This window comes from Porites lutea, chromosome 4 (genome assembly GCF_958299795.1).
Source record: "Porites lutea chromosome 4, jaPorLute2.1, whole genome shotgun sequence".
NCBI classification, from domain to species: domain Eukaryota; kingdom Metazoa; phylum Cnidaria; class Anthozoa; order Scleractinia; family Poritidae; genus Porites; species Porites lutea.
The window spans coordinates 11,090,463-11,115,780 of NC_133204.1; the positions used below are offsets into that span (position 1 = coordinate 11,090,463).

Sequence of the window (25,318 nt, forward strand, 5' to 3'; positions counted from 1 at the left end):
CTTTGGAAAACAAAGACATTGGTTAATTTTGAAGGTGCCGTTGAGTAAAAAAAGCAGGCTTGACTAATAGAAGAGCCTGCTTAGCTTTCCCTTACCTACATCCCTAGGTGGGTGGGTCAGGGTGGATTTCAAAAATATTGACAAAGAAAAGATTGAAAGCCAAAAGACCCACCATGACATAACAATAGTAATAATAATAATTATTATTATTATAGTTATAATAATAATAAACATGACTTTTCTCGCAGCTATCTTTTCTTACCAAAGTTACCGCTTGTGGTTGGTTTTGCTTGTTGACTGCCATTAAAAACGTGCCAGTGTTGGTCTGTTAGGAAAACAAATTATACTAATTCAACTGGAGAATGAAATGGCAGCAAATACCTTATTTATACGATACAAGGTTATAGACATTCACACAGCACTAAAATCTTTCCAAAACAACTTTTTCTAAAGATCATGGACACAAATCTTGAAAATCTGAGTAATTTCAAACAATTTCAAAAGAAGCTTCCATTGCTCAGGTATATGAAGGTAAACTGATTGTAGTTTCTGGTACTTCGACCCAATATCAGAACACTCACCACTCTTTTATGGAGTTCATTTTTACAACCATAAAATTTTATACTAATTAAATTACAAATAAGATCTTTAACCCTTGGGCATACAAGAGGGGTGGATGCCAACCCATAAGGTTTTCTGAGTTTTCTCTTAGCGGATAAAACAGCAGCATCTGAGTTTTTCAGTAGCTGTTTGTTCATCCCTCACGTGCATTTTGAGTCAAGTTCAGTAATTGTCAGTTTCTATGGTTATGAGATATGACACTATAAGGAGGAGGTGGTCAAGCCATTTTTGAGTGAAAGTACATGTTTTTTCAACAATAACAGTAAATCTTGTGGCTAAAATCATGCAAAGTGCTTGTTTATGTGTTATTTTTTATGTCAAGCACAAAAAATCACCATTTCTCGCGGTTTTAACATGATTACTAATTCTTGGTAAATTCCAAGATGGCGACCAAGATGGCAACCATTGTTGGTGACATCATGCACAGGCCCCCAGCAGTGCCACCACCCATAAAATATACCTCATCATCTTGTAGAGAAGATCAAAGGCTTTCCACTGAAGGCAAAATCGTTTTCAAATAATGCAACATATCAAGAACTCAAGTGGGGGACCATCCACCGCCCCCCCCCCCCCCTTGTAGCACGGTGGGGGTTTGAATTTGCATGTATGTCCAAGGGTTAACATTATAGTGAGAGTCCAATGGCTGACTTCTTTGATAAAAGTTCAACAAACACTACATTTACCCACACCAGGGTCTCAATGTGTTACATTTAAGGGTTGTTCATAACACCTTTCAGGGGAATTAAGCGATGAAAGCAGTTCTGCTAAAAAATATACATGTACAGTAAAAAATAGCAGGAAATTACGGTCATTCACAAAATTGTTGAGACACTAGGTGTACTCAAATGGGGTTCTTAGAAAAACTGAAAGAAGCTAGCCCAGCACTCTAGCCGAACCTAAGACATCCAGGGTGCCCAGCATATGATTTCTATGAAAAAAGTCTATTTTTTAGTCACCCTGGCCTGGAGCAAAAGTTTGGCACCAGGGGCTACAAGGCACTCCTAGAGCACAGCTTTGAGTACTGCATGAAAGTTGAGGCAATTGTTGTTTCCCATGGGTAGCTCAAACCGCAACACAACTTTCTTTAGAGAGGGAGGGGAAAAAATTTTGGAGTCAGCAAAGGACAAAGGTTCTCAACTAATAGATAAGTGCTAACCTGATATACTGATTTACCTGGGAGAGATTCAAATATACTTTGCTGTTTAGCATACTTGATTGACCATCAAGACCGAAGTATGGATTGTAGGCTGGATCCTCTTGCACATGCAAGATGTGTACATTATCAAAGTTGGAAGCAATTACAGAACCTTAATAAAAGCAAATGAATGTCACATTAAATGAGTCTACTAATTGTTACCATCAATGCAAAATAAAATATTATTTTCCTACAATGAAATCCAATTTAGCATTATTTTATCCAACTGATTATACCTGTTTATGTGATCCAGGCTTTTTAGTGACTAATTTGGGAAAAAAAATGACTTTAAAATGACCAATGCTGGGTTCAATTTACAACAGTGTTCATTTCTCTCAGAATTTCATTAATTGCAAATTATTTTGCTTCTGAAGCATTTTTTGTATTTACCCAGGTCAAGTTTTCTATCATGATAGGCATTTTGTAAGATCATCAACTTCTTGTTTATGCAAAGAAAAATGAAGTTTTCAGAAACTGACAGAGCATATTAAAATTAGGTAACCTGTATATATTTAGCCCTATATCTCAAGAGTAGTGATTTCAATGGCCTAGCGAAAATTATAAAAATTTGTAGGGGAAAAACAACTCCTGCCACCCAGTCATACAAATACTTCTCAATTTCAAACTGTCTCAAAATCTTTCCTTAAGCATTACGGGGCTTTAATTTTCTGGTTCTTAACATGCAGAGCCCTTTGAGCCGTGTAATGCAGAAGGGAAAAAATTAACAACAGTTTGAATTTAAAAATTTTAAAAAAAATTAGTATGGAGAACTCCTCAACCGTGACTGAATGGCAAGAGTTGTTTTTTCCATACAAATCCTTGTGACTTTCAATGGCCGTTGCAATCGCTATTTTTGATATTTACTGCTGAAAATTTACAGTTTAATATCTAATTTTTATACGCTTTTTCGCTTTTGCTAACAGCATTTTCCCAAAAATAATAGACCTTGTCACGGTTTTCGACGCCATCTTGACAAGTAGACAAACGCATGAGAAATTACAGTGCTTGTATGAGAATCTAATGTCGAATAATTTCCATAGAACGGCTGTTCTGAAAAAAATATGATTTGTAAACTAAAGCTTCACTCCTGAGGATTCTCCTGAAAAAGTTTGAGGGCCTTACATGCACTAGAAGACCTAGAACCTCTTTTTAAAATTTTCTATACATTTGTCTGTAAGAAAGTCCCGGGAAAATTGGAGACAAATATATGGAAAAGCTAAAGCAAGCCTCTGGAGAAATTTAAGCACATGTATGCCCCCCAATTTTTTTAGGGCAATCCTTTGCTTTGTAGCTTTAGTTTACAATTGATATTTTGTTCAGAACAGCCACTCTACGGAAATTATTCGACATCAGATTCTCATACAAACACTGTAATTTCTCACACGTTTGCCTACGCGTCAATATGGCGTCGAAAACCGTGACAAGGTCTATATTGTTTTGGGGTTTACAGAAAGCTGAAAGTGTGGCCCTCTAAAAGATTCACAGAGAGGAAATCAGATTCTTTATTCAAGTAAACGGAAATAGCAGATGTGTAAGAATGAACTATCGCAAGAAATTTATCATTAACAATTCCACAACTTGTTATGTATTTATGGTATTTATTTTTAGTGCTAATGAGCACTCTCATCCCGGCGAAAGATATAATAAAGAAACGGCAAGCATGGCATGCTTTACAATCCCTAGGCTTGTTGGTGGTGGTACTTACAGCCACTCAAGAGTAGAGTAACATCTAAAAGATTCAAATTCTGACACATCAAATGTACAAAAGACGCCATATAATTCTCTACTTCTTTAAATCCTTGCTTGCAAAGAAGCTTCAAGCTTCGCTCAATACGTTTCATGCGATTTTAAAATCCATATTTAAGCTTATTTTTACTCTCCGATTTGCAACGGAGTTCAATCTTGGCTCTTTTCGCCGAAAAAAAATTCGCTTAATTTTTTAATCAATGTCTGAAGAATGGCTGTAGAGACACAAAAGCTAAGCCCGCTATAAATAACTGACCTTGTTATTTCCAAAGTAAAAACCTTGACTGCATTCAGGTGCATTAATTTCCGTAAGGTGGCAGTCATTCTTAAAATATTAAAAGCGATAGGAAAAGTCTCACCTTGTGAATACGGTTGAAAGACAACGAGTTCATGATTTTCCACTGGAATGGTACCCAAGTCAGCAGGTAGGTCTACATGGATTCAAAACGATAAGTCAAGTTGTAAGTCTTACACGAGCTTAAACGTTTAAAGCTAAAGTGAAAACTGCAAGCTATTGAAAACTGAGGACATATGAAATAATACATTTTCGAGGTTAATAAAGCTCAATCGGCTTGGGATGTCATTAACGTAAAAAAGTTATTTGAATTTGCCTGTTTTAGTAACCTCCTGTGGGATAAATTCAAACTTCCAAACGCGACAAAGGTGATCATCATCGTGGCGTTCAAAATGAATGCCGCAAGCTTACCTTGATAGAGAGAGCTTAACTCCAACAGAAAAAGTGTCACAATTGCTGCAGGGCAGGTTAAACCCATAACCACGAAACGAGACAAAACAAATTTTACGAAACCAACTCCATCTCAAATTTTTTTCTACCCCATCTTTGCTTTATCTGTAAAGCAAACGTTTGAACTCGAAACTGTTTTTTGAACTTCTTGCGTCATCAATGGACGTAAAACGCAAAGCGCGCGCAATATAAATTTGGTCGTGTACAGTCGTTCCTCGATATAATCGTTCTAAGTGTCAATCGTAGTACACAATTAATTAACCTAAAGTCAGGTTTTTCAAGTGGAAAACTAAATTTGCAACTCGGATTTACTCTTTTCCTATTGAAGAATCTTTAAAAACTCTTTCAAAAAACACATTATAACCCGAGGTCTGGGCACGAGTACTCCGAATTTCCTCGGGCGGCTGTCGACAGCTCACGAGTACTTACCGATGTCACCAAAGATAACGTTCCTGCCAAAAGAGTACAAAGTTGTACGTTTCAGTGTGCCGTTACACAAACCCAACATGAAACCTTCCCAAAACGATTATTTTCATAAGCTCTAAAACCCAGAATCTCCATGATAGCTCATACAACCTCCCTTGTTCACGATTTCTGGGGTAGTGGTGATGGGGCTTGATCTTGCTATCACTCAAGTACAAAAAAAATCTTACCTTATCAATTGAGACAGCATTATGCAATTAAAATATGCGTCAAAGATGTTATCCTGTCGATGCCATGACCACCCAAATGGCTGCATCCCACGACCCAAAGCCAAAAGTAATACAGCAGAATACTTTCCGTCATTGACATTTATTTGTCTTTTTATACAAAGGATTTTCATTAAAAACTGTGCACCAGGGGTTACTACACTGAGCGCCTCAACAATGTACTGAGTACTACAATAATAGTATCGATGAGTAAATTTAATTATAGCATTGTGAAATCTTTGCATTATTTTTTTCCAATTACAAAAGGTCACAGTAAAAATATATTACTACGGTATTTACAAGGAGTCTATTTTTCTGATCAGACTGGAATTTGATATAAAAGTTGTTTCATGGACGTGCCACCAAAATCAGAACGAGGGACGGAAGGAGTTTTAAAATGGTGCACCCGCAAGAATCGACATAACTAGTTTTAAGCTCTTCACTTGGCCAAAAGCCGAGTTTCCGAGATTCTTAACTATTAGTGAAAAAAGCACTTATTTATTCAACAGAGGGTTTCTACTATGTTGAGCTGGAGGACTCATCACAAAGAATTCGAAAATCATATTGAAAACTCTTCATTTGACTTCCAAGAGCACTTCCGCAAAAATTAGTGACGAATCGATTCAGATCATGTCGGCAAACTCGGTTAAGTAATAAAACGCGTTCAATCAATCCTTCCAAAAAACAGACCACAGCTTTCTGTGAAAGATCTGAGGTCAGATGAGCAACAAAATACCTAACTTTTCCTAGAAAAGAGTCTTAAATGAATGACACAATTGTTCGGTCGTTGACCTATTTAGTAAGAAAACTGAAAGAAAGTGTAGCATTAAAAGATAATTTTGGCTGCAAAAAGGGACAATAAAAGAAAAGATCTGCAGCGGACATTCATCGCTTAACTTCGTTCACAGGATGATGCCAGTGATGATGATGCAGGGGTAACGGCGACGACGATGGTGCTGAGGAGGACGAGGACGAGGAGGAAAAACAGCAGAATAAAGAGAAAGACGACAGGGGAGGAACAGGGGAAAGAAAGAAAGAAACAGAAAGCATATTAAACCGGGGTCAGCTAGATTTGCCGGAAAAATTAGTGATCGGTACTTTTCCACTACTTAGATTGTGGATCATGGCAGCGATTTGAGCCTGTCGGTCAAGTTCAGACTGCAGTTCCTTGATTGCTACTTCTCGTTTCTTTATCACGTCCTCGTTCTGTTGACACACAAGTTCCAACGATGACAACTGAAGATAGAAGAGAAGAAAGTAGGCGGTTGTAAGAAGCGGGTTTACCGTAAGCCTCACGTAACAGGGACCTTAAGATCCGAACACGGCGGCGTCAGCTAAAAAAGTGAATGTCGTATTTTCTTTCAACCTTCATCGCGATTATTCCAACTCACTTTCTTTGTCAAAAGTAGGTGAAATTTCATAGTTTAATTGTTAAGAACCTTATCCAATTTCAGAAAGAGAAAGAAAATTTCGTCTTCGCTAGTTTAAGTCCTCCATAAAAGTTGAAGTTAGGCATTTTTACTACGTAGTCGTGCGGTGACGGCCAAGAAATGTACCAAAGCAAGACGTCTAAAAGGTATTTTTTACTCAATAAACCTATTATTGCTTTTTGATGTTCTCGAATGTTCTCGTTGCCGTCGCCTTCGTCGAATCTTGAGGTCCCTTAGGAGTAATCGAGTACGCGTGGGTTAAAACCGCTATCGCCGTTACAAGACATCGGCTAAAATGTCTTTTATCAGAAATTGTTCATAATTGTTAATAAAATAAGTAACAAAAACTACTTTCCTTCACAATAAAGATTTCCCTGGATTATATTCATGAATTATTCATTTGTATTTAAGTCTATAAAAGGACAACCCTCGTTGTAAATTTTGACTGCATCAAATCAGTATATAAAAAGAAGCAGAGTTCGTAAAGCTCAGTAAAAACAAGAGTGTACAACGTATAGAGGGCAAAAAGAGTACGAAATAGGTAAGTACCCAAACTAAAAATACACCTTATTGAATACACTTTGTCGCGCAAAAAAGCATTAGTTGCAAAATGCTGATAAAAAAGAAGGAAAGTAAGACCATTTAACAGTCACTTTTTGGGCACTTCTTTCCTCCCAATAAGATAACTAAAGAAAAATTTCGAGAATACTTTGTTAAAATAGTGCGTCGTTTAGATAATAGTATTTCTCTTTTACAGTTTAGGGCCAACATTTTATCACCCGACAAAGTTCCTTTGCTAAGCCGGGTATCGACTGGCAATCATTCTCACACCCTTAGCCATGGTTCCTGAAGCACAAAGAACATCCACACTAACCTTGTGTGCTAATTCCTTTCTCTCTTTATCTGCTTTAGCTAGATCACGTTTAAGGGATTCGTTTGTATTCTGTAGATCATCTATGTTCTTTTCACGTTGTTTGGTTTCTTCCTCTTGTTTCTGAAGCGTTTTGCGGAGCTCTAAGGGTAACAGCGAAAAGGAAATAACAATCGTACCAATTCCTAATTTTACACAGGAATTTTAGTTATAACAATATGTTTTATGCTCATGACGTACATTCGCCATCAAGAATTTCAATGCCCCTGATCAGCAATTCTCCTAGTGGTTTCTGTAAGGTACTTCATTCATGTAATATGACGTGTGACGTGACCTGGCATTTTCGAAAAAGTCACTCCAAAGTGGACACGGAGTTAATATTGTAACAACAGTTACCCCCACTAATATATCGCTGGTACTCATTTCTACAAAATCACAGTCAAACAAAGTTTTTTGAGTCAGCGAACTGTAAGAGTGATGGCATCTTGTTGATGAACGTCTAATGTTTCAGCCTGCCCTATACATGCTGAACAATGAATGCTTGAAAAGTAAAACACAAGAACAGTACCTTGACATTTGGTGTCCTTTTCCTTTAGTTGCTGAACAACCTTTTTTCTCTCTGTTTCGAGTTCGTGAAGTTGTTTGGTTGTACTATAGAAAAAAATATAATTCTCTAAAGGGCTGGTCCCGGTTGTTAAAACGTTGGATAGCGTTTAATATCCACCGGATAAATCACTATCCGGTGGATAACTATTTGTGAAACCAGTTGCGTTATCCTCCTTTTGAACAACTGGGTCCTGAATAACACTATTTCAAGCGCAACAACAAATCGTCGATTCGTCTATTTGCCCATATAAACCAAATAAATGACAAATATTCCTTAACGTCGATTTAACAATTCGTGATTGAGTGCCTCTAAAAAGCAAGACAATTATCGAGCTAGAAATAACTAAAAAACCTGTTTAACGGGCTAACCCACCTAAAAATAGCCCATCTCCTTTTCTTAATGATATTCCTCTGCATTTTATTCATGAGATAGAGACAAGAGGCTATTTTCCACTTTGAGGTTGCGCTGGAGATCGGGTCGAGATGGTTGCCAAAGTGCATTGTGGGACTGTTTTGGGGTCGAAAAATGCGTCCTCCAAACAGTCCCACCATGCACTTTCAAACCGTCCTGACCCACTCCAAAGCGCAACCTCAAAGTGGCCAATGACATCATCGACGTTAATGTCTTCATGCCGTCTTTAATGAGATTCCTGCCCAAAAATGGGTCTAAAACATCCCTACTATACTACAACAACAAGTTAATAACAGCGCTCAGTGCATATTGTTGTTTTTCTTTTGTGCGCGATCTTCCCTCTCAATAGCGACACTTGATTTGCATCACAACCTTATAAGAATCATTAATGAAGAGTAAAGATACACTACCAATCATGTTGGCTTTTCAGGTTATCGTTGTGCCGCCTTAACATGTCATTCAAGTCCGATAGTGCCTTGTGCTCGTCTTGAGCCGCCATAAGACTCCGCTGACTAGTTTCCAGTCTGAAAAGAGAACACAGGGCGAAAGTCAAGCTTCTCAGCGACTGATAAAAAACGTATAGTGGTAAAAGTATAAGAGGGTTGTTTGAAAAAGAGAGATAGTAAGTTCTGGTGTAAGTTTGCATGCAGAAGAAGAGAGTGAGTCACTGTTCATCAATATGAACCACAAAGCGTATAACAAATGTAAATGCCCTTAATAGAAATCAAGGTGCGTAATACTCTCTTAACAAGTTCCTGCTTTTACTTTTACTTTAAACTGTTAGTTCTGTCAGAGCTTAAGCGTTGTGAGCTCCGCAAGCTTCAAAACCTACGTTTTTGTCACGTCCCCGACGGAATTCTTTTGTTCTCCCCAACTCCTTTACCTAACTTCCGAATACAGGTACCTTTGTGACTGCTCCGCAAATGCAATCTTGAGCTGCTCATGCTCCTCTTCGACAACTTTCAGGTTTTCATTGTGCCTTAACATAATTTCCATCTACAAAAAGACCATTAACACTTAAGTAAATAAAAATCATGGTTTAGGTCGTCGTTTCTCAAGTGGAAAACTACTCTAAAACACAGAAAACTCTAACCTCTTTAGTTGCTGCCTTTTGAGCTTCAAGCAGTTCATTGATCTGTAAGGGTCAAAAGATATTACACTTGGAATCGGCATTGAACATCATATAGAGTCTTTTCTAGACTATATTATTGGTTTTCACGTTACGTTACCAAAAATCAAACTAAGAAACTATCGATTCTTCTGTAATTTTTTTGTTCGAAAGGTTTCTTCGTTTTGCGAGAGAGGACGCTTGAATTTCCAGCCTTTCGCGTGACGCGGCATTTAGCTGACGACCAGGATTAAAAACATTACTAATTTTGGGAGATTTTGCCATCTAAACATTCTTTGTCTCAGAATAACTACGACTTGAAAATGCCTAACTTCGCGTTTATGGAAAACGTAAAGGCAAATTTCTACTATCGCGTAATTTTTACGTGCTTCCGCACGAGTGAAAATCAACCTTGGTTGATTTCCACTGTTGCGTCATTTTTCCGTGCGAACGCACTATTTCATTTACGCGCGTAAATGAAATAGAGGCAATGTAAGAAAGGCCATTCGTTAATGTGAAAGTTGAGAAAGGTCAAACTTTACGTTTACGAGTGACCTTCCACATATTGCCTCTATTTTATCTACGCGCGTACGCACGGAAAAAGTACGCGACAGTGGAAATCCACCTTAAGGCAGCAGTTGTAAGCGTAAAGCTACGTGCAAAGGGACGCAACAACATCCAACAATGTTGGGAGTTGTTAGACAACAATGTTGCGCCCGTTTGCACGGGGCTTAACTTGTTTTTGAGTTAATTTATTCGTCCACTGCGCTGGACGGCGGCTTGATCAAAAAAGGAAACGGTTACTTGCAGGGGTTTCTCTCCCATCGTAGCGTGGCGTACGGCCAAGAAAAACCACTGCTTGCAGGATGTAAAGCTGGACACCTTTCTTTCAAGTGCGTTTTTAGTTAATCTTTTGAAAGAATTATTGCACTTTTGATAAGGGAAATGGCACCTGTTGAGCTTGGTTCTCTGCTTTCTTTTCCGTCGTCTGCAAGAGCTGCATCAATTTCGCACACTGACAAAAAACCACAATTTTAAGGCTGTTAACACTGGAAACTACCATGGAAGGTAACGTTCTACCGAGAGACTATTAATAGAATGAGTGAAGGTCTCACCGTATATTATTGTGTTTTTTAAACAATATGCTGTCATGCATGTAGTATAACTGTTAGGAGGATTCTATTCTACTCTGATCATGACGTTAATGGAGTGGTACTGTTGTTTGCACTAGGAATATTGGTTAATATAGATCACATTCATACGATTCATTATTTCTGATTGGTTGTTCTCTGCGTCTAACTATATACTAATAATATCATCATACCTCAGCTTCTGATTGCGCTCTCCGACATCTGTATTGAGAGATAAGACGATCCGCCTGGGCTAACGCAAGAGCTTTTGCTTCCAAAAGATCCTGAAGATGACTTTCTTTTGTCTGTTGAAAGCAATAGCGCCATTAATATACTTGCGACACTGCGACACATTTCTACCAGAAAAGTAATCAAAGGAAGAGAGGAGAAGTTAACAGAGGTTGAAACACTTACCACTAAAGCAGCCATTTTAGCCTCGTAAATATCCATAATTTCTGAAGCGTGTGGATCTGGTTTTATCTAAAGAAAAAAAGGCAGCGCGAAATACAATTTATCTGAGTCCTTTTGGCAGAATTGGTAGAGCACTAGAGCGCTAATACAGAGGCTATGGTTTCGAATCCCGTTGAATCTCGGAAATTTTTCGGATCATTTTACGTTTCTGTGAAACTGCCCACCTACCCCTCCCCTAAGCAGGGCTCGACTTTCAGAAAAAAATCTTGGGGCCAGCTGGCCTCTAAGTTTTCATTTTTGGTCGCCAGGACAAGTATTCTAGTCGCCAAAAATTATCTTCAAGAAAAAATAGCATACAATGTACTTAAGGTCTTTTTAACCTCCACAAAATCTTCAATAAGTTACCTTCTACAAAACAGGCTACATAACCCCTACAATGACACTTGTTATAAAATTCATTTTTACGTATTTTTGTATTCCGTTACCGTTAAACTAAGGGATAGCTAACGGCTTTTCTAACGTTCTAACGGCTTGTCCCAACGCTCTAACGATTTGTTCTAACGGATTGCTCTGACGATCTAACGGTTGATTCTTAGCAGCTAACGGTTGGTCCGTCTACTTGTAAGAGAAAATCACCAGTGATGAATTCGATTCGACGGAAGTCTTTTTTAAGACTTCCGTCAAAATTAATCGGGCAAATCGATCGCAGTTTTCAACAGGTCCCTTGTTTGTCCGGGAATAAATTTTAGTGCATCGATTAACAATAATTCCATTATGTCGAACATGTATCTAGATTGCGGACTCGATTGCAGGTTAGCCTGATAAAAACTTAAGAGAACAAACGTCTATCTCGGGCTTCTTGTAAACTACTTTTTTATGCAAATTTATGTTGACATTTGAGCTGTTCGCGACAAAGCGTTACGTGATGACCCAAGTGAGAGCTTTGCTGCATTTTATTGACTTCTAATAAAGTATCGTTAAAGTCACACTTCTTGAACAGACTTCTAGTCAAATCAACTTTTGCCCGAAAATACTGACGATCTGTTTCTTTGTTGTGAAGGAGACTTTCGATCACGTGCTAGGCAACGAGATAGATCATGTTTCACCGATGTTCATTTCTGAACATCAATAGTGAGCTTAAGATCCGACGACGGCGAAATTCTGCGACGGCAGACTTGGTCGAGGGGGTTTGGGGTGAGGTCGCCGTCGCAATGGCGCGAAAAATAGCATTAAGAAAGCTCGCGCGACGGCGGGTTGTCGTAACGCCTTTTCCTGATGAAGTTTAGAAATAAATACAAGAGTGATGACTAATTTTAGAAAGGTTCGTGAATTGTTACTGACAAGTTTCGATGATGACAACATTTCAGAAGATGAATTTTTACTGTTGTATGATGTCAACAGATCTAAAAATCCGGATTTTCCCTACCAGAATTACGAACATTTTGACCCCGAGAGGCTTGACGAAAAGATGAGTGACATAATCCATTGGACCTCAATTTAATGCCAAAACAAGTCTACGATATCATAATTGTTAATAAACACAGCAATAAACACGAGAAAAAACTTGTAAACCTTACTGGGTTGCTTTCTTTGTCGAGTTGACCGAGTCCATGGCGATTAACGAGTCAAACTGTTTAGAGAGGGCAAACAAATTCAATTTAAATACCGTGTTCAAATCGTTTAAGTCGCTTAGAAATTCAACAAGAATGGTCTACTGAGAATAAACTGTCACCAGTACTAAAGAATTTCGCTCAAAATGTGTTTAAATGGCATTATTTTGATCAAGTTTACTCACGTTTTACACGCGACGGCAAAATGGCCTTCTTCACGTCACAGACAAGGCCGCTACGGCGGGAAACTTTGCAACGACGGCAGCCGGAAGTCTTTCTAGCAGTAATTTCACTTCCGCTCGCCGTCACAGACGTCTGCCGTCGTCGGATCTTAAGCAGGCTAATGTAAATATGGAACGGCAAAGCGAATGTTTGCAGAGTTGTTTTTTCATAGCCCGAATGAGTTTTTTTCTAATACAAAAAATTTGTTTAACTGCAAGTGTATTTCATTTCCTGAAGCCTGAATAACTGGTTGAGGAAATTTACGCTTCAGTATTTACCTTAATAGATTTTGGACGCCGCCCGTAGGTATGTGAGTTCTTCGACCGATGCTGTACGATGCGAACGGACGTTAACACGGGCCAAAATCGTGCGAAAGGAAGCCTTAAAACATCGGTTACAAGCTCTTACAGAATAATTTTTCTAAAGCGATGGTGTTACAGACCCACTAAAAGACTGAGTCTCCGTTGCCCGTTGGAACTTCTTCAACAGTGTATTTCAGTAGAAGATCGACGGACGATGTAACGGATACGGATGAGTTGCTAGCCTAAAGACTGAATTGCCAAACGCCTCTAACGATTTTTATTGATCTGTCTAACGGATGACTGACGGATAGCTAACGGTCTAACCGTTTAACGGAGTATCGTTAGTGTACGTTTTCCCAAAGAAGGTCACAAATATCATGGGGGCCAGCCTGGCGACCAGGCGTGAAAAGTTAGTCGCCACTAAATAAAATCAAGTCGCATTGGCGACCCCAGGGGTCGCAACGTCGAGCCCTGCCTAAGGCGACATTTTGCCCTGAGTAAGAGGTAAGTGTTAATGTTGGTTTAGGGGAGGGGTAGGTGGGCAGTTTCCCAGAAACGTAAAATGATCCATTTTTTCCCTACTTATTATTTGCAATTTCCTAAATTGCGATTAAAACTGCGACGGTCACATCTTCATTTCGATTCAAAATAATCTCCCATAAGTGTTGTTTGTTTCCTTCCTCGTTACGAAAGTTTTTTTTTTTTTTTGGGATAGTCCCGTTTACCACTCACCTTAAAACCCAACACTTATCTCAATTCCGTCGTTGTTTCTGTGAAATATCACGGCTTCAGGAAAGTACTTAAATCGGTTTATATTTTCCCTCCGTATGGCCCGCACAAAGATGAGAGCCAGTGACGGAAACCAATCTAAACTAGACGCAAAACAGTCGGTTTTTTTTCTCAAAATAAGTAAAGAAATCGGTAAAGCGTGGCGTAAGAGTCTTACGCGCACGAAGCGCGCGAGCCTCACCCGCCTCTCTGTTTTAAGCCTCGTCCCAGACCTTTTGTTTGACTGCTCGCGCGTTCTTGAATACGCTAAAATACGGACTGTTTTGCAGTCTAAATCTTCCCCTTTCGTACAATGTCACAGAAAAATCAGTCAGAAAGAAACAATCTGCACCTCCAAACCGGACTTCATCTTCTCGATCAAGGACTCGATGTTTGAATCATACTGTGAGTTATTGGGGGGAATTTTGCTTTTCATTGAACCATTGTTCACGCCGACTGGGCGTACACTGGTCGAGTTCTTGGTGTTGGCTAAGGAGACCTGGTGCCGAGGTGAGGACGGGGGACTGAGTTCTGTATCATTGGGTCTTCTAAGGAGTGACATCTCTTCCTCGCGAGCTGCGTTGTTAGATGCAATCAAGTCTCCTAACCTGCAAACAATACAAATTCATGAAGGTAAATCTCAGCGGACGGTAATGAATGATCCTAAATCTCTAGGTCATAGCTTTTGCAATGTTGCCCGCTCAACTTTCGTCTCTTGCTCTACTTCAACACCAATAAACCACATAGTTTTTTTTTTTGCAGAATACCAGTTGTATCAGAAAACCGCAGGTCATCTCAGGGAGGGGTGCGCACCCCCTGCACCCTCCCCCTAGATCCGCCCCTGAAACAGTTTTATTGTCAGATGTCTGCATAAGACTACGTGCTGGTGGGGAAAAAATTCCCGTTGTACAACAATACGTACGTGTTGATCACACAGTGAATATGACTGTGTTGGTAAGTGTGTAATAGGACTAACAGAACTGTTGGCGGCACGGCCGATTTTATTTAATTTACTTATGAATGACATAACCCTATATTCAGGGCTCTTTCTAATTGATGAATTCGTTATAAAGCATATTATGAGGATAAAATAAAGAGGTTTAATCATTTCAATTGTGTTCGCTCTTTTGTTAAAACTGTTACTGTCTGTAGTTTGGGTAAAACCCTGTATCTGAAATGACCGTTTTCGCTTCCGTATCTGCTAATATATGTCTCACTTGGATTAATATTACTACATGTAGGGCCTTACCAAATGGCCTGAAAGTCAGGTAAGTTGGTGGCCTCACTCAGAATGCGAAGAGCCTTTTGGACGCTGTCACGTGAGTCACTACTCAACGAGCGTGCCAAGAAGGGGACCAACCGCTGGTCTTGCAACGCGGCAGCAAGCCGCTCCTGTAAACAAAGCAAAAACAAAAAGGCTCTGATAATTGGTCTGCATTAAAAGTTCGATGTTATTGATGTTTTCTTGGTCATTTTCTCTTTGGCAAAGTTCAATGGTGGTAAAGGGAGCTCAAAGCTACAGACCTGCAGTCCCATGACGTCATTTTTCAATTTACAGAGCAAGTCCAACATTTGAAGCACGACGTTTACGCCTTCCAAGCTAAAGCCAAAAAGACAATTACACATGGTTATTTACAAAAACACTGTAATACTCGGGACTTGAACTTCTTATCAGAGAGCACGTTAAAGTCGAGCAGAGGAGCTAATTCTACACAAGTCATAATTAATACAGAAAATATCTAAGGATTGGCTGCAAACGAAAGAATGTTTCAAAAGGTCGTCATTTACACCGATAATTTTATATGTACAACAAGTCATGTGGACTTTCGCTGACAGAGAGAATCACGCGGCCAATGAAAATTTACTGAATCTGATTCTAAATTCATAATTGTGTAGTTTAAAACACTGCTGTTTTACACCAACCCCTTACCTCCAAGACACTGCAACAGAACTGCGTGTTCCAACACTGTTGTGTTGGTACTGATATTCCAGCAACTTCCACCAGTAATCAAGATTCAGCTGTCCTAATACAACACTTTTAAGCGAATCCTCAAAACACAGAAGTCGCAAAAGTCAAGGACAGAACATAAAGATTAGAATTTTCATACAGAGCTCCGTTACATAGACACAGTTCTCGATAATAAGTATTAACAGGGCTGTCATTAAGGGCCGTAACCCGTAACACCTGTTAAAATTATTTTGTGGTGCTCAAAGCCGGACAGTTTATAACGATGACAATATAAATTTTGCTGTGAGATGTTATGGTGAGTCTTCATTTGCTACGGCTGCTCAAAAACTTAATGACAGCTCTGGCATAAACGTAACCTCTCCACCCCTAGCAAGCTGAGGTTCGTTGTGGCATTTGTCAACACATAGTTAAAGCAAATTCTCGGAAACTGAAACTCACTCCCTTCATCAGGGATCATTTATGCCTCTTCTGGAATGCATGTTACTTTGAAAATACTTTCTGAACATTGAATATCCACTTGCTGAATGAACCATCTGATGTCATGTCAAAACAATAACAGCTTTTAATCAAACTGTGGTGAGCTGATTGTGATAAACGATACCAGGTCTTTTTTTCTGTTGATTTCTTCCGTTTTATACCATTTTTAGACACTTGTGATGCTTATCATCAAATACTCCTTTTTAAAGTTTACAAACAGGGCAAGATGAAGATTAAAAAAATCACTTGACCTTCACACAAGCTGTTAGTGAAGTTTGATGGCCCAGAGCAGTCTCATGCAGGCCTACCAGCACCCTTTTTCACTAACATTTACTTTAGCCCAGCAAATGCTGCTTTCCTGTGGTGCAACTCATTGTTACAGCATTGTATACTGAACCTAATAAGCTATAACCTGTTTTGTCATGAAAGCACTTTTGTTACATAGCTGCACTATACAGGCCTACAGTATGCCCCTATTCTGACTTAAAAGGATATCACTAAGAACTTCCAAGGCCTTGTTGATCTGTGCACATTTCTGTTTCAGTATAGTGCCATCAATTTCTGTAGGTGGTATCAGCAGTTGTGTCAGCACAGGGATTAGATATGATGTCCGTGGTGATAATTGTTCAAGAAGGCCACCATCAACTAGTTCCTGGAAAACAAACAAATAAAACAAGAAATAATATATATATGCTGCACCTCACTTCCTTAAAACACTCCTAAATACATGTAGGGAGCACAAGCAACGACAACAACAGCAATGAGAACAGCAAACAATAGGTTAAAATTAGCAAAGACAACAACTCTGCACCTGCACCGCACTTGCTTGTACATTTCTCTGCTGTTGTTGTACAAAGACGATGTGAATTGTTCTATTTCACATTTTGAGGAGGAAATGAACTCAATGAAACGATTTTTTAGATATTTTTAAAGAACTTAAATACAGCCCTTTAGAAGTAGCCTGAAATTCATCCGATTGCTTTGAGTCGTTTTCTCCTCACAGGGAGTAATAACGACTCGAAGTAATCGGATGAAATTCGGGCTACTTTAGAAGTTGATTCCAAAAAAAAATTAACCAATTAACATCAGAATAAGGACAATGAAGGTTTTCTCCACAGTTATCATAATTGCAGCTGTCCCCTTAAGGTCTGGGTATCACATGAAAACAATGAACTCCATGCCTTTTTTAAGGGTACATGTGCGCCTGTTATTTGATTTATAGGAGATGAAATCTCATTCTCACCTCATATATTTCCTTGATAAAATCAAGAGCCTTGAGTGACACAGTTGAGTGAATGTCAACTGACTGACTGGCCCAGTATAAAACAACATCATATGCACTGTTTATCTTTGGGTCCTTTGGTCTAGAGCTCACAGTTGAGAACAACGCTTTGCAAACAAGATTCCTCAAACCAGTCACAGAACAGAATGTCAAAAGCAACTCAAACACCTGAAGAAAAAAAATGCATGAAAGTTTAAGGAATGCACAAGCCAAGAAGATTTGAGCAGCCACAGCTTGACCCAGTTTCAATAGCATGAAGCACCTAGGGGTATTGCCACTCACCCCTGGATGGGATGCTCGTCTTCACAGGGTTATAAAAAACCCCAGCAGTTAAAAAGGGACCCCAAGATCCGAGGGGAGTGACAACAACCAGAACGTCCAAAAAGGAATAGGTATAACAAGCAAAACAGCAACTTTGTACGTGGATAACACTTTCTGTACTTTTTTTGCCATCACTGCACAACTACCAAGTGAAAATGCCTAATTTCACATTTTATGGAGGATATAAACAAGTAATGTTCACCTTCTGAACTTGGATATAGTTCTTGGGAATTCAACTCTAGGAGAGTTTGCCTACATGTACATTTGACAAAGTAGTAGTAGGAATAATCATGATCAAGATTGAAAAAAAAAAAAAAATTCAATTTTCAAGCAATGCTTTTCCCACTGTCACCATCCTTGCATCTCAAGGTCCCTATTATGTTACCAGTACCGACTACCTATTTCTACACCTGGAAGGAGACAGAAGTTCACCTTGGCAGTTTCTTCAGCTTCGTTTAAATGAAGTAATGCCAGAATCTGCTCCAAATAAAATGGCAAATGTTCATGTCTGAAAGGAGAAAAAAACAATCCCAATCTTAAAGAATGAAAATTACCGAAAGCGCTTTGATGTCACAATGACATCATTATCAAGAGATAACAAAGATAAAGAAATTTAAAATCTGACTTCAAAACAATGCCATGTTACTTTTGTTCTCTAGTAAAATTTTGTCACTTCCAACTGTAATATTACATGTAAGACAGATGTCAGTTTTTTTATCTTATCACTTAATAATGATGTCATGGCGACATCAAAGCACTGTGTTAAACAATTTTTGCTAATTTGTATTCTTAAATGACCTTCTGTAAAATGTAAATGTTCTCAATGAAACCCTGTGGCAATCTAAATCTGTGGAAATTAAATAATTTCTTCATTTTCACTGACTTTGCCAGGAGCTTAAGTTTACTTGACTTTCTCTAATTCTTAACAGCGTTTTGTCTTTCCCAAATTTGTTATAGCAACCCTGGCACATAAGATAGAAAACAGGGCATTAAAAAATACTTACATGTTTTATGTTGTTAACAGGCCAGCTGTTGCTAAGCTTTCAAGTTTCCGAGTATATTTTATTTATTTAGTATGCAGGGAATTGGACTTGTTCTATTTTTTCCCTATGAAAGTAGGCAGGGGTCACACTCATAGTAGCTGAGGGAATCCCCAGCCCCTAGTGATAGCCCCGTGTTAAGGTGATGTTACATGGGACAATTTTTAACTCAACACATCATTTCAACATTGTTGTGACATGTTTCAAGTGGTTGCAACATTGTTCCAACATTGCTACACTGTGTTGCCTAAAAAGTTGTTTCGAATCCTCCCGTGTAACATCACCTTTATAAGGATACTTACATTAGGAGAGACTGCTGAATTTTGGGACTAGCAAGTAAGTCAACAAACAAGTCCACTGAAGAGCGCCTTGTTGTGGGACCCTCTCCATTAATTAGAAAGGTGAACACAAGTTGAAAGGTCTGATGGATATTCTTTGCATTGAAAAGCTGGTCAAAGGAAACAACAACACTATCAGCATAGTCAAGCAAAGAAAAATAAATGCATTGTTGTGTTTGTTCAAGCGAACATGCATCAGGCGCACCTGTCTGATAAACATTAAGGGAGTTTCTGCTAAGGTAACTGAAACCACATTACAGAAGGAATTTTATTTGGTGAAACTCAAGTGCTTTTGGTTCGAAATTCAACTGAGAAATTAAAAACCTTATCTGGATTTCCCAAACAAAAATCAACAGTATGTGAATAATGTAATTTTTAGCATTAAGGTTTCTGTTTAAAAAAGTGGCATTTCTTCGTTCCCTGCATTGTATAATACGTAAAAGTAATAAAGATGTCAGAGGCCACTGGCTGCTGTCAGAGCACAAAACCAATCAAGATTAGGGAGCTTGGAAAAGAAAAAACAGAGGGCTATGTTCTAGTAGGGCCTGGTAGCCCCTGGTACCTTACTGTTGCTCATGGGTGACTAGGAAATCTTAGCTTCTTTGATATAGAAATCTTATACTGCAAACCCTGTGACCCTGGATTACACATGAGGCCCAAACTGGACTTTCCTTCATTTTTTCTTAGAGCAAAGTCTTGAAACATTTCAGATAACACATGACTTTACATATTTTTCTTTGCAGTATTGCAATCACGTGTTTGAACATTCAAATTTATTCTAATGGGTTATTAAACTTCTTCAAAACAGAAAACTTATACTAGAAATACTTAGATCACAGTCTGTGACCTCACGAAGCAATTTCAGGGGAACGGCAAAAAGTAGGAAGAAAGGGAAACAAGGCAATAGGGAAGAAAATTAATAAATTTAAAAAAAACTTATGCTATAATACAGAAGCAAAACAAACTACAATAACTAAAAAACTACTACACGAAAAGGAAAAACAAGAAAAGAAGAGTGAAAGAAAACTAATTTCTGCCCAGAATTGAACCCAGGACCTCCTACAGGCTGGGCCATTTCATTGCCACTACGCCACGTGGGGACATACAAGAACTGTGTGATAAAAAAAGCAACTTAAACCCATTTCATCACATTTAAAGAACAGATGCCCAACTAAGCTGATATGGTATAAACTCCTCTACAAAGTGGGACACAAAACATGTGATTTCGATTTTCACTCATAATTATCTTTATTAATAAGGCTAATGATCCAAATTCCTTCCATTTTCTCTTAAAAGTACTTTTGCCTTCCAAATTCATTGCAAAAAAGCACTTATCGACTCCTGAATTGGCGACTGAAAAAACCAAACCATTAGAAATATGACCAAAGCAAATCACACATCACTTTGCTAAGCAAGCCTTGTGGGATTCACGAGCGAGGCCCCAAAATCGGTTGCCTAGAAAACCCACAAAGCACCTTTATGTACCTCTGGATGATGTCATGGTGGACACCAACCGAACCCGATAGACTTGGAGCACATAGACAAACCACCTCGCCTGAGATTCTCGTGGGAGTAACGTGTGTTGCAAATTCCGACAAAATTATAAACTTGCCGCTGTGAGAAATATTTTATTAGTTCTAGAAAATAACTCTCTAAATTGTATAACAAACCAAGTTACTGAGTAACCAATGAATTGATGTGCAATACCTTCTCTCCTAGCTGTTCATGGAGTGAGAGGCTTGTCAAAATAGACAATGAAAAAACAATCACTGTGAGGTTACTGTGAGAAAGAAAGGCTATCAATGTGCGATATAGTGATTTGATGTTCTCCTGCAATGTAAAGAAGGTGACCAATCAGGAGAAAGCTAATAACAATCAATAATGATATTTATAAATACTAAATGGCACAGTACTAGTGAGATAAGGTATACCTGTGGTTAAATGAATTAAAATGATAATAATGATAATGGTAATAACAATGATAGCAAAATATTATTTTCATTATGCTCTAATTTAGGTTTTTTTCAAATCTAAAGCTCTAATTTGGGCTCAGACTGAAATGGCTGTTGTTTAAACACTTATAAAGTTAGATGTTGATACACTTTGGAATGCAATAAATAGTAACAACTACAATTAACAACAGGATTTAACTGGTAGTAATTAGAAAACCAACTATTACAGCTGTATAAGGGGAGTACAATGTGGTAGTAGTTTTCAGAACTGACAATAAGAAAAAGAATTCAATCACAAGTTTGATGAAAAGAAACAAAAGTATAAAGCTACATGTACATGTACATGTAGTTCTCTTTTTCCTGAATTCTGAAACTGACTAAGGGATGAATAAGAGAGAAGGAATTAATTAGATGCATCAAAACAGCATGCAAAGATTAGGTGTGTCCGATAGCCCAGGGCTAGCTAGTAAATTTTGCTACCAAACTAGTGGATCCCGTTCTTAACTTGCCTGACAGGCAAGTGAAGTTTTTTGAGGGAACTGTATTGAATTCTGCTTATCAAAAAAAAAGAATTGTGGGCTAGATAAATACCCTGCGAGCAGAGGCTACATTTTCGCGGTATGAGCTGGCGTGCAAAAAGTATGACTCCTGGGCTAGTACGTGCTTGCCCAAAAGCCAAGCTGTAAAACCGACTCTCTTTGCATCCAGTACAATTCTTCAAGTAAGCACTTACCAGAGCCTTGATGTGTGCCTGTATTGGTAAATTATGTCGACAGAGGTTTGTCAAAAGGCCAAGGCATGGTACAGTTAAATCTGATTCAGGCAACTGTCTGTAGTTGGAAGAAAAGAAGTCAAAACTGTTTGAATTCAGAGTATCCTAGCATACGTGATCATAATCTCCTAGATGTATACATCTTTGGCTCACAAACAGTATTTGGAAAACAGTCATTTTCTTTAGATCTGTGCTTGGACTTTATTATAGAGAAATTGTCATGTACAATATAGGCCCCGGTTGTTCAAACATTGGATAGCGCTATCTACCGGATAAATCTCTATTCAGTGGATAACAAAATTGGTTTTCCTAATACTAATCCCCTGGTTAGTGATTTATTCGGTAGATAGGACTATCCAATGTTTGAACAACCAGGGCCTGGGCCCGGTTGCATAAAACGTCCGTAACAACTACGGGTACACGTACGTGCACTCGTAACTTAAATCAGTTGCATGAAATCACTTAAGTGGTCCACTTAGGGAATTCAATTAAGTGGTTGCACTTACGATTTTCGTAAGTGTTCACTTAAATGTCGTTTATGCAACAGAAATTGCGGGTGTTGCATAAAACTTTTTTTACGGGAAAAATAGAACGTAAATTTACGGGACCTATATAGGTCCCGTATCGTCACTGTTTTTACTAAATTTAACGAGATCTTTTACTGAGAAGTGAAAAAAAGTATTTTTCTTCACGTAATTCGTTCTAATGCACTTTGTTAACCTCTGATGTACACTTTTGTGAAAAAAGAAGAAGAACTATCATTTTCAGTAGATATTGAAGAAAAATAACGTTTGCATGCAAATTTCATTTTTTGAGAGGCTTAAAAGTGTTGGAAACGAATTTTACTTTCTTTACACTCACCAATGGTTAGCTTAAAAAAAAAGAGTGAATCGTTAATAAAGTACTATATCAAGGTTACGTGTGCCCTTAAGTGAGCCCGTAAGTTACCACGTAAAACAGAAACTTACGAGAGTGCTAAGTGTGTTCCATGCAACACCCGTAAGTGAACCCATAGCGGATTCGTAAGTGACCTACTTAAGTGAGCACTTAAGTGCAGGTTTTATGCAACCGGGCCCTGGACTACAGTTCATCAATATTTACTGTAACTTTGAACCTATTGGATAAAAATGTCCCCAACAATAAAAATATTGGACTGATAAATATGACCAAAGGTATTGATTGAACAATTATTAATTGATGAAAGTGAATGATTGAATGACTCATTGATTGACTTATTGATTGATTGACTGAAATGTTACTATGAAACCATTAAAGTAAAATATCATTGGTAGCACTTTTCCCACTTGTAACTCGACACTTAAATATTGTTCTCAATGACATTATTGTACATGTATACCCTTACATTTTAGAAAGAAATTTTTGGCTCTCATGGTAGGACTTAAGCAAAAAATAATACTACCTCTTCTCACTGGTCTGAAAAGTGCTCAGTTCAGCCACAGTGACATTGTACTAAGGACCAATACTCACATGTTTGTTACTAAGTATCTGATCAACTCTTCAACGTATCCACTGGGAGTTGTAATCTTACAGCCATATGTCACTCTCTCAAGAAGTTTCAGACACTATTGGTAACAAAATAAGGAATGATAATATCAATATTAATTTTAGTTTTCTTTATCAATGCTTATTATTACTAACAACAGTTCCAAAATGTTTACATAGAAGTGATAACAAAAATAACAAAGGCAGAAAAAGAGAAAAGAGATTACATATACATGCACTGATATCACTGACTAGTTTAACACATTAAATTTTAACTACTAGCAAAGAATTATTTTTAGTATAATGGAGTACAATTTCAATTCAAGCAGGGTTTAAAAAAAGTTATATCTGGTCCCCCCAGGATAAGTGGATATTCTTGCTGGGCAAGTAAACCTTTAGCCTCACTTTTCCAATAAGCAATAATCCAGGCAAGTCACCTGGTAACAAAATCATCAGTTAAGACAAGCAAGCACTAGCAATGGCCCTGGGCACGCAAAATGTGAGAGCAGCTGGTGAAAGTACAAGCTGAAATTCAAGCATTTTTCAAACCCTGACGAGTCAAAGTACTATCTTTGTCTTACCTAAATTACACATTTAAACAACTGACAATGAGCTACTATCTGAATCACATACTATTTACTACAACCAGTACAAAGAACCTATTAATGTATTCACTGTATAACACACCTGAAATATCATTTTTTCATTTGATGCAAGATGATGTCTGTGAAGTATGGCTGCAAGGGTGGATGTCAAATGATATGTAGTGTGAAGAACCTCTCTTGTTTCTGCATCATTGGCTAAAAATAGTTTAATACATTAATGTAGGAGAGTCAGTGGCAAATGCTGAACCATTCCATTCAATAATAAACTGACTCAAGGTCAGGAAGAAATAGACTTCAGAACCAGGCCCCGGTTGTTCAAAGGTGGATAGCGCTATCCATTGGAAAAATCTCTATCCACTGGATAGCGCAATTAGTTTTCCTAATACTTACCCACACTATCCATCTTTTGAACAACTGGGGCCAGACCAACTAGCCACAACAAAATCAATGAGGCTGTCACAATAATAACAGAATGGCATACCAGCACTTTAGAGGATTATGGTAAGATTATTCTCCCGTAGGAAACAATAGAAGTTTTTTCCAAATAAATATCAGCTCACCAAGATTAAAGAGTAGAACCATCGCCTTTGTATGCAGACTTTGTTTCACATTACTCTCATTTAGCATGCCCACAAGAGAGGAAAGACATTCTGCTGGAAGAAGCTCTTTAGGTGTAAATCCACGCAAAGGTTTCCCTGATGAAGTAATGCCAATCAAAACCTAAAAAAGATAACTCCACCCCATTAAAAAAAAAAAAACATCTCCATTTTAAAAGATTATACTTGCACACCAAAAAAATGCTACCAGCGGGCAAAGAAAATCGTGTCTGATAGCCTGGGGCTAGTAGATTTTGCTATCAGCAGGCTTTTGAATTCTGTTCTTAACTCGCCCAATAGGCAAGTGAAGTTTTTGGGGAATATAAATTACAGAGTCTGAAGAACTGTAATCAATCCTGCTCATCAATTTTTTTGGGGGGGACTAGTTAAAATGACTCTTGGGCTATAAAGTACACGCTAACTACAGCTTGCCTTAATGGCGAGGCTGTAAACTGACTTCCTTTGCACCCTGTGCTACATGTACACATACAACCACATAAGTCTGTAGCCTATCTAAATGTACATGTCAGCATATTATGAAAATAAGTTTGTTAATTAACAATTATTCCTCGAGCCCGAATGGGCTCTGAGTCAATA

General features: G+C 38.3%; 1 protein-coding gene and 1 long non-coding RNA gene across 2 annotated transcripts in view; both read right to left on the bottom strand.

The window, feature by feature from the left end:
* Positions 1–262: 262 nt before the first annotated feature.
* Positions 263–4,110, bottom strand: LOC140934858 (uncharacterized). Its single transcript, XR_012165128.1, has 3 exons — positions 3,922–4,110; positions 1,795–1,928; positions 263–325 (listed from the first exon to the last, which is right to left on the bottom strand). It is a non-coding gene; the product is annotated as an uncharacterized lncRNA (long non-coding RNA).
* A 1,804-nt stretch (positions 4,111–5,914) lies between these two features.
* The window catches only part of LOC140934863 (protein CIP2A-like), a 20,273-nt gene continuing 869 nt past the window's right edge, over positions 5,915–25,318 (bottom strand). The window contains exons 2-23 of the mRNA XM_073384426.1: positions 24,686–24,845; positions 24,208–24,320; positions 23,506–23,600; positions 21,979–22,075; positions 21,001–21,123; positions 19,258–19,403; positions 18,348–18,423; positions 17,556–17,762; positions 16,808–16,964; positions 15,797–15,929; positions 15,391–15,466; positions 15,116–15,258; positions 14,219–14,474; positions 10,968–11,033; positions 10,748–10,858; positions 10,376–10,438; positions 9,409–9,450; positions 9,220–9,311; positions 8,726–8,839; positions 7,866–7,948; positions 7,301–7,440; positions 5,915–6,232 (exon numbers count right to left, since the gene is read on the bottom strand). Coding sequence (XP_073240527.1) covers positions 6,059–6,232; positions 7,301–7,440; positions 7,866–7,948; positions 8,726–8,839; positions 9,220–9,311; positions 9,409–9,450; positions 10,376–10,438; positions 10,748–10,858; positions 10,968–11,033; positions 14,219–14,474; positions 15,116–15,258; positions 15,391–15,466; positions 15,797–15,929; positions 16,808–16,964; positions 17,556–17,762; positions 18,348–18,423; positions 19,258–19,403; positions 21,001–21,123; positions 21,979–22,075; positions 23,506–23,600; positions 24,208–24,320; positions 24,686–24,845 — 2,667 coding nt within the window. The 3' untranslated portion in view covers positions 5,915–6,058. The remainder of the gene's footprint in view (positions 6,233–7,300; positions 7,441–7,865; positions 7,949–8,725; positions 8,840–9,219; positions 9,312–9,408; positions 9,451–10,375; positions 10,439–10,747; positions 10,859–10,967; positions 11,034–14,218; positions 14,475–15,115; positions 15,259–15,390; positions 15,467–15,796; positions 15,930–16,807; positions 16,965–17,555; positions 17,763–18,347; positions 18,424–19,257; positions 19,404–21,000; positions 21,124–21,978; positions 22,076–23,505; positions 23,601–24,207; positions 24,321–24,685; positions 24,846–25,318) is intronic.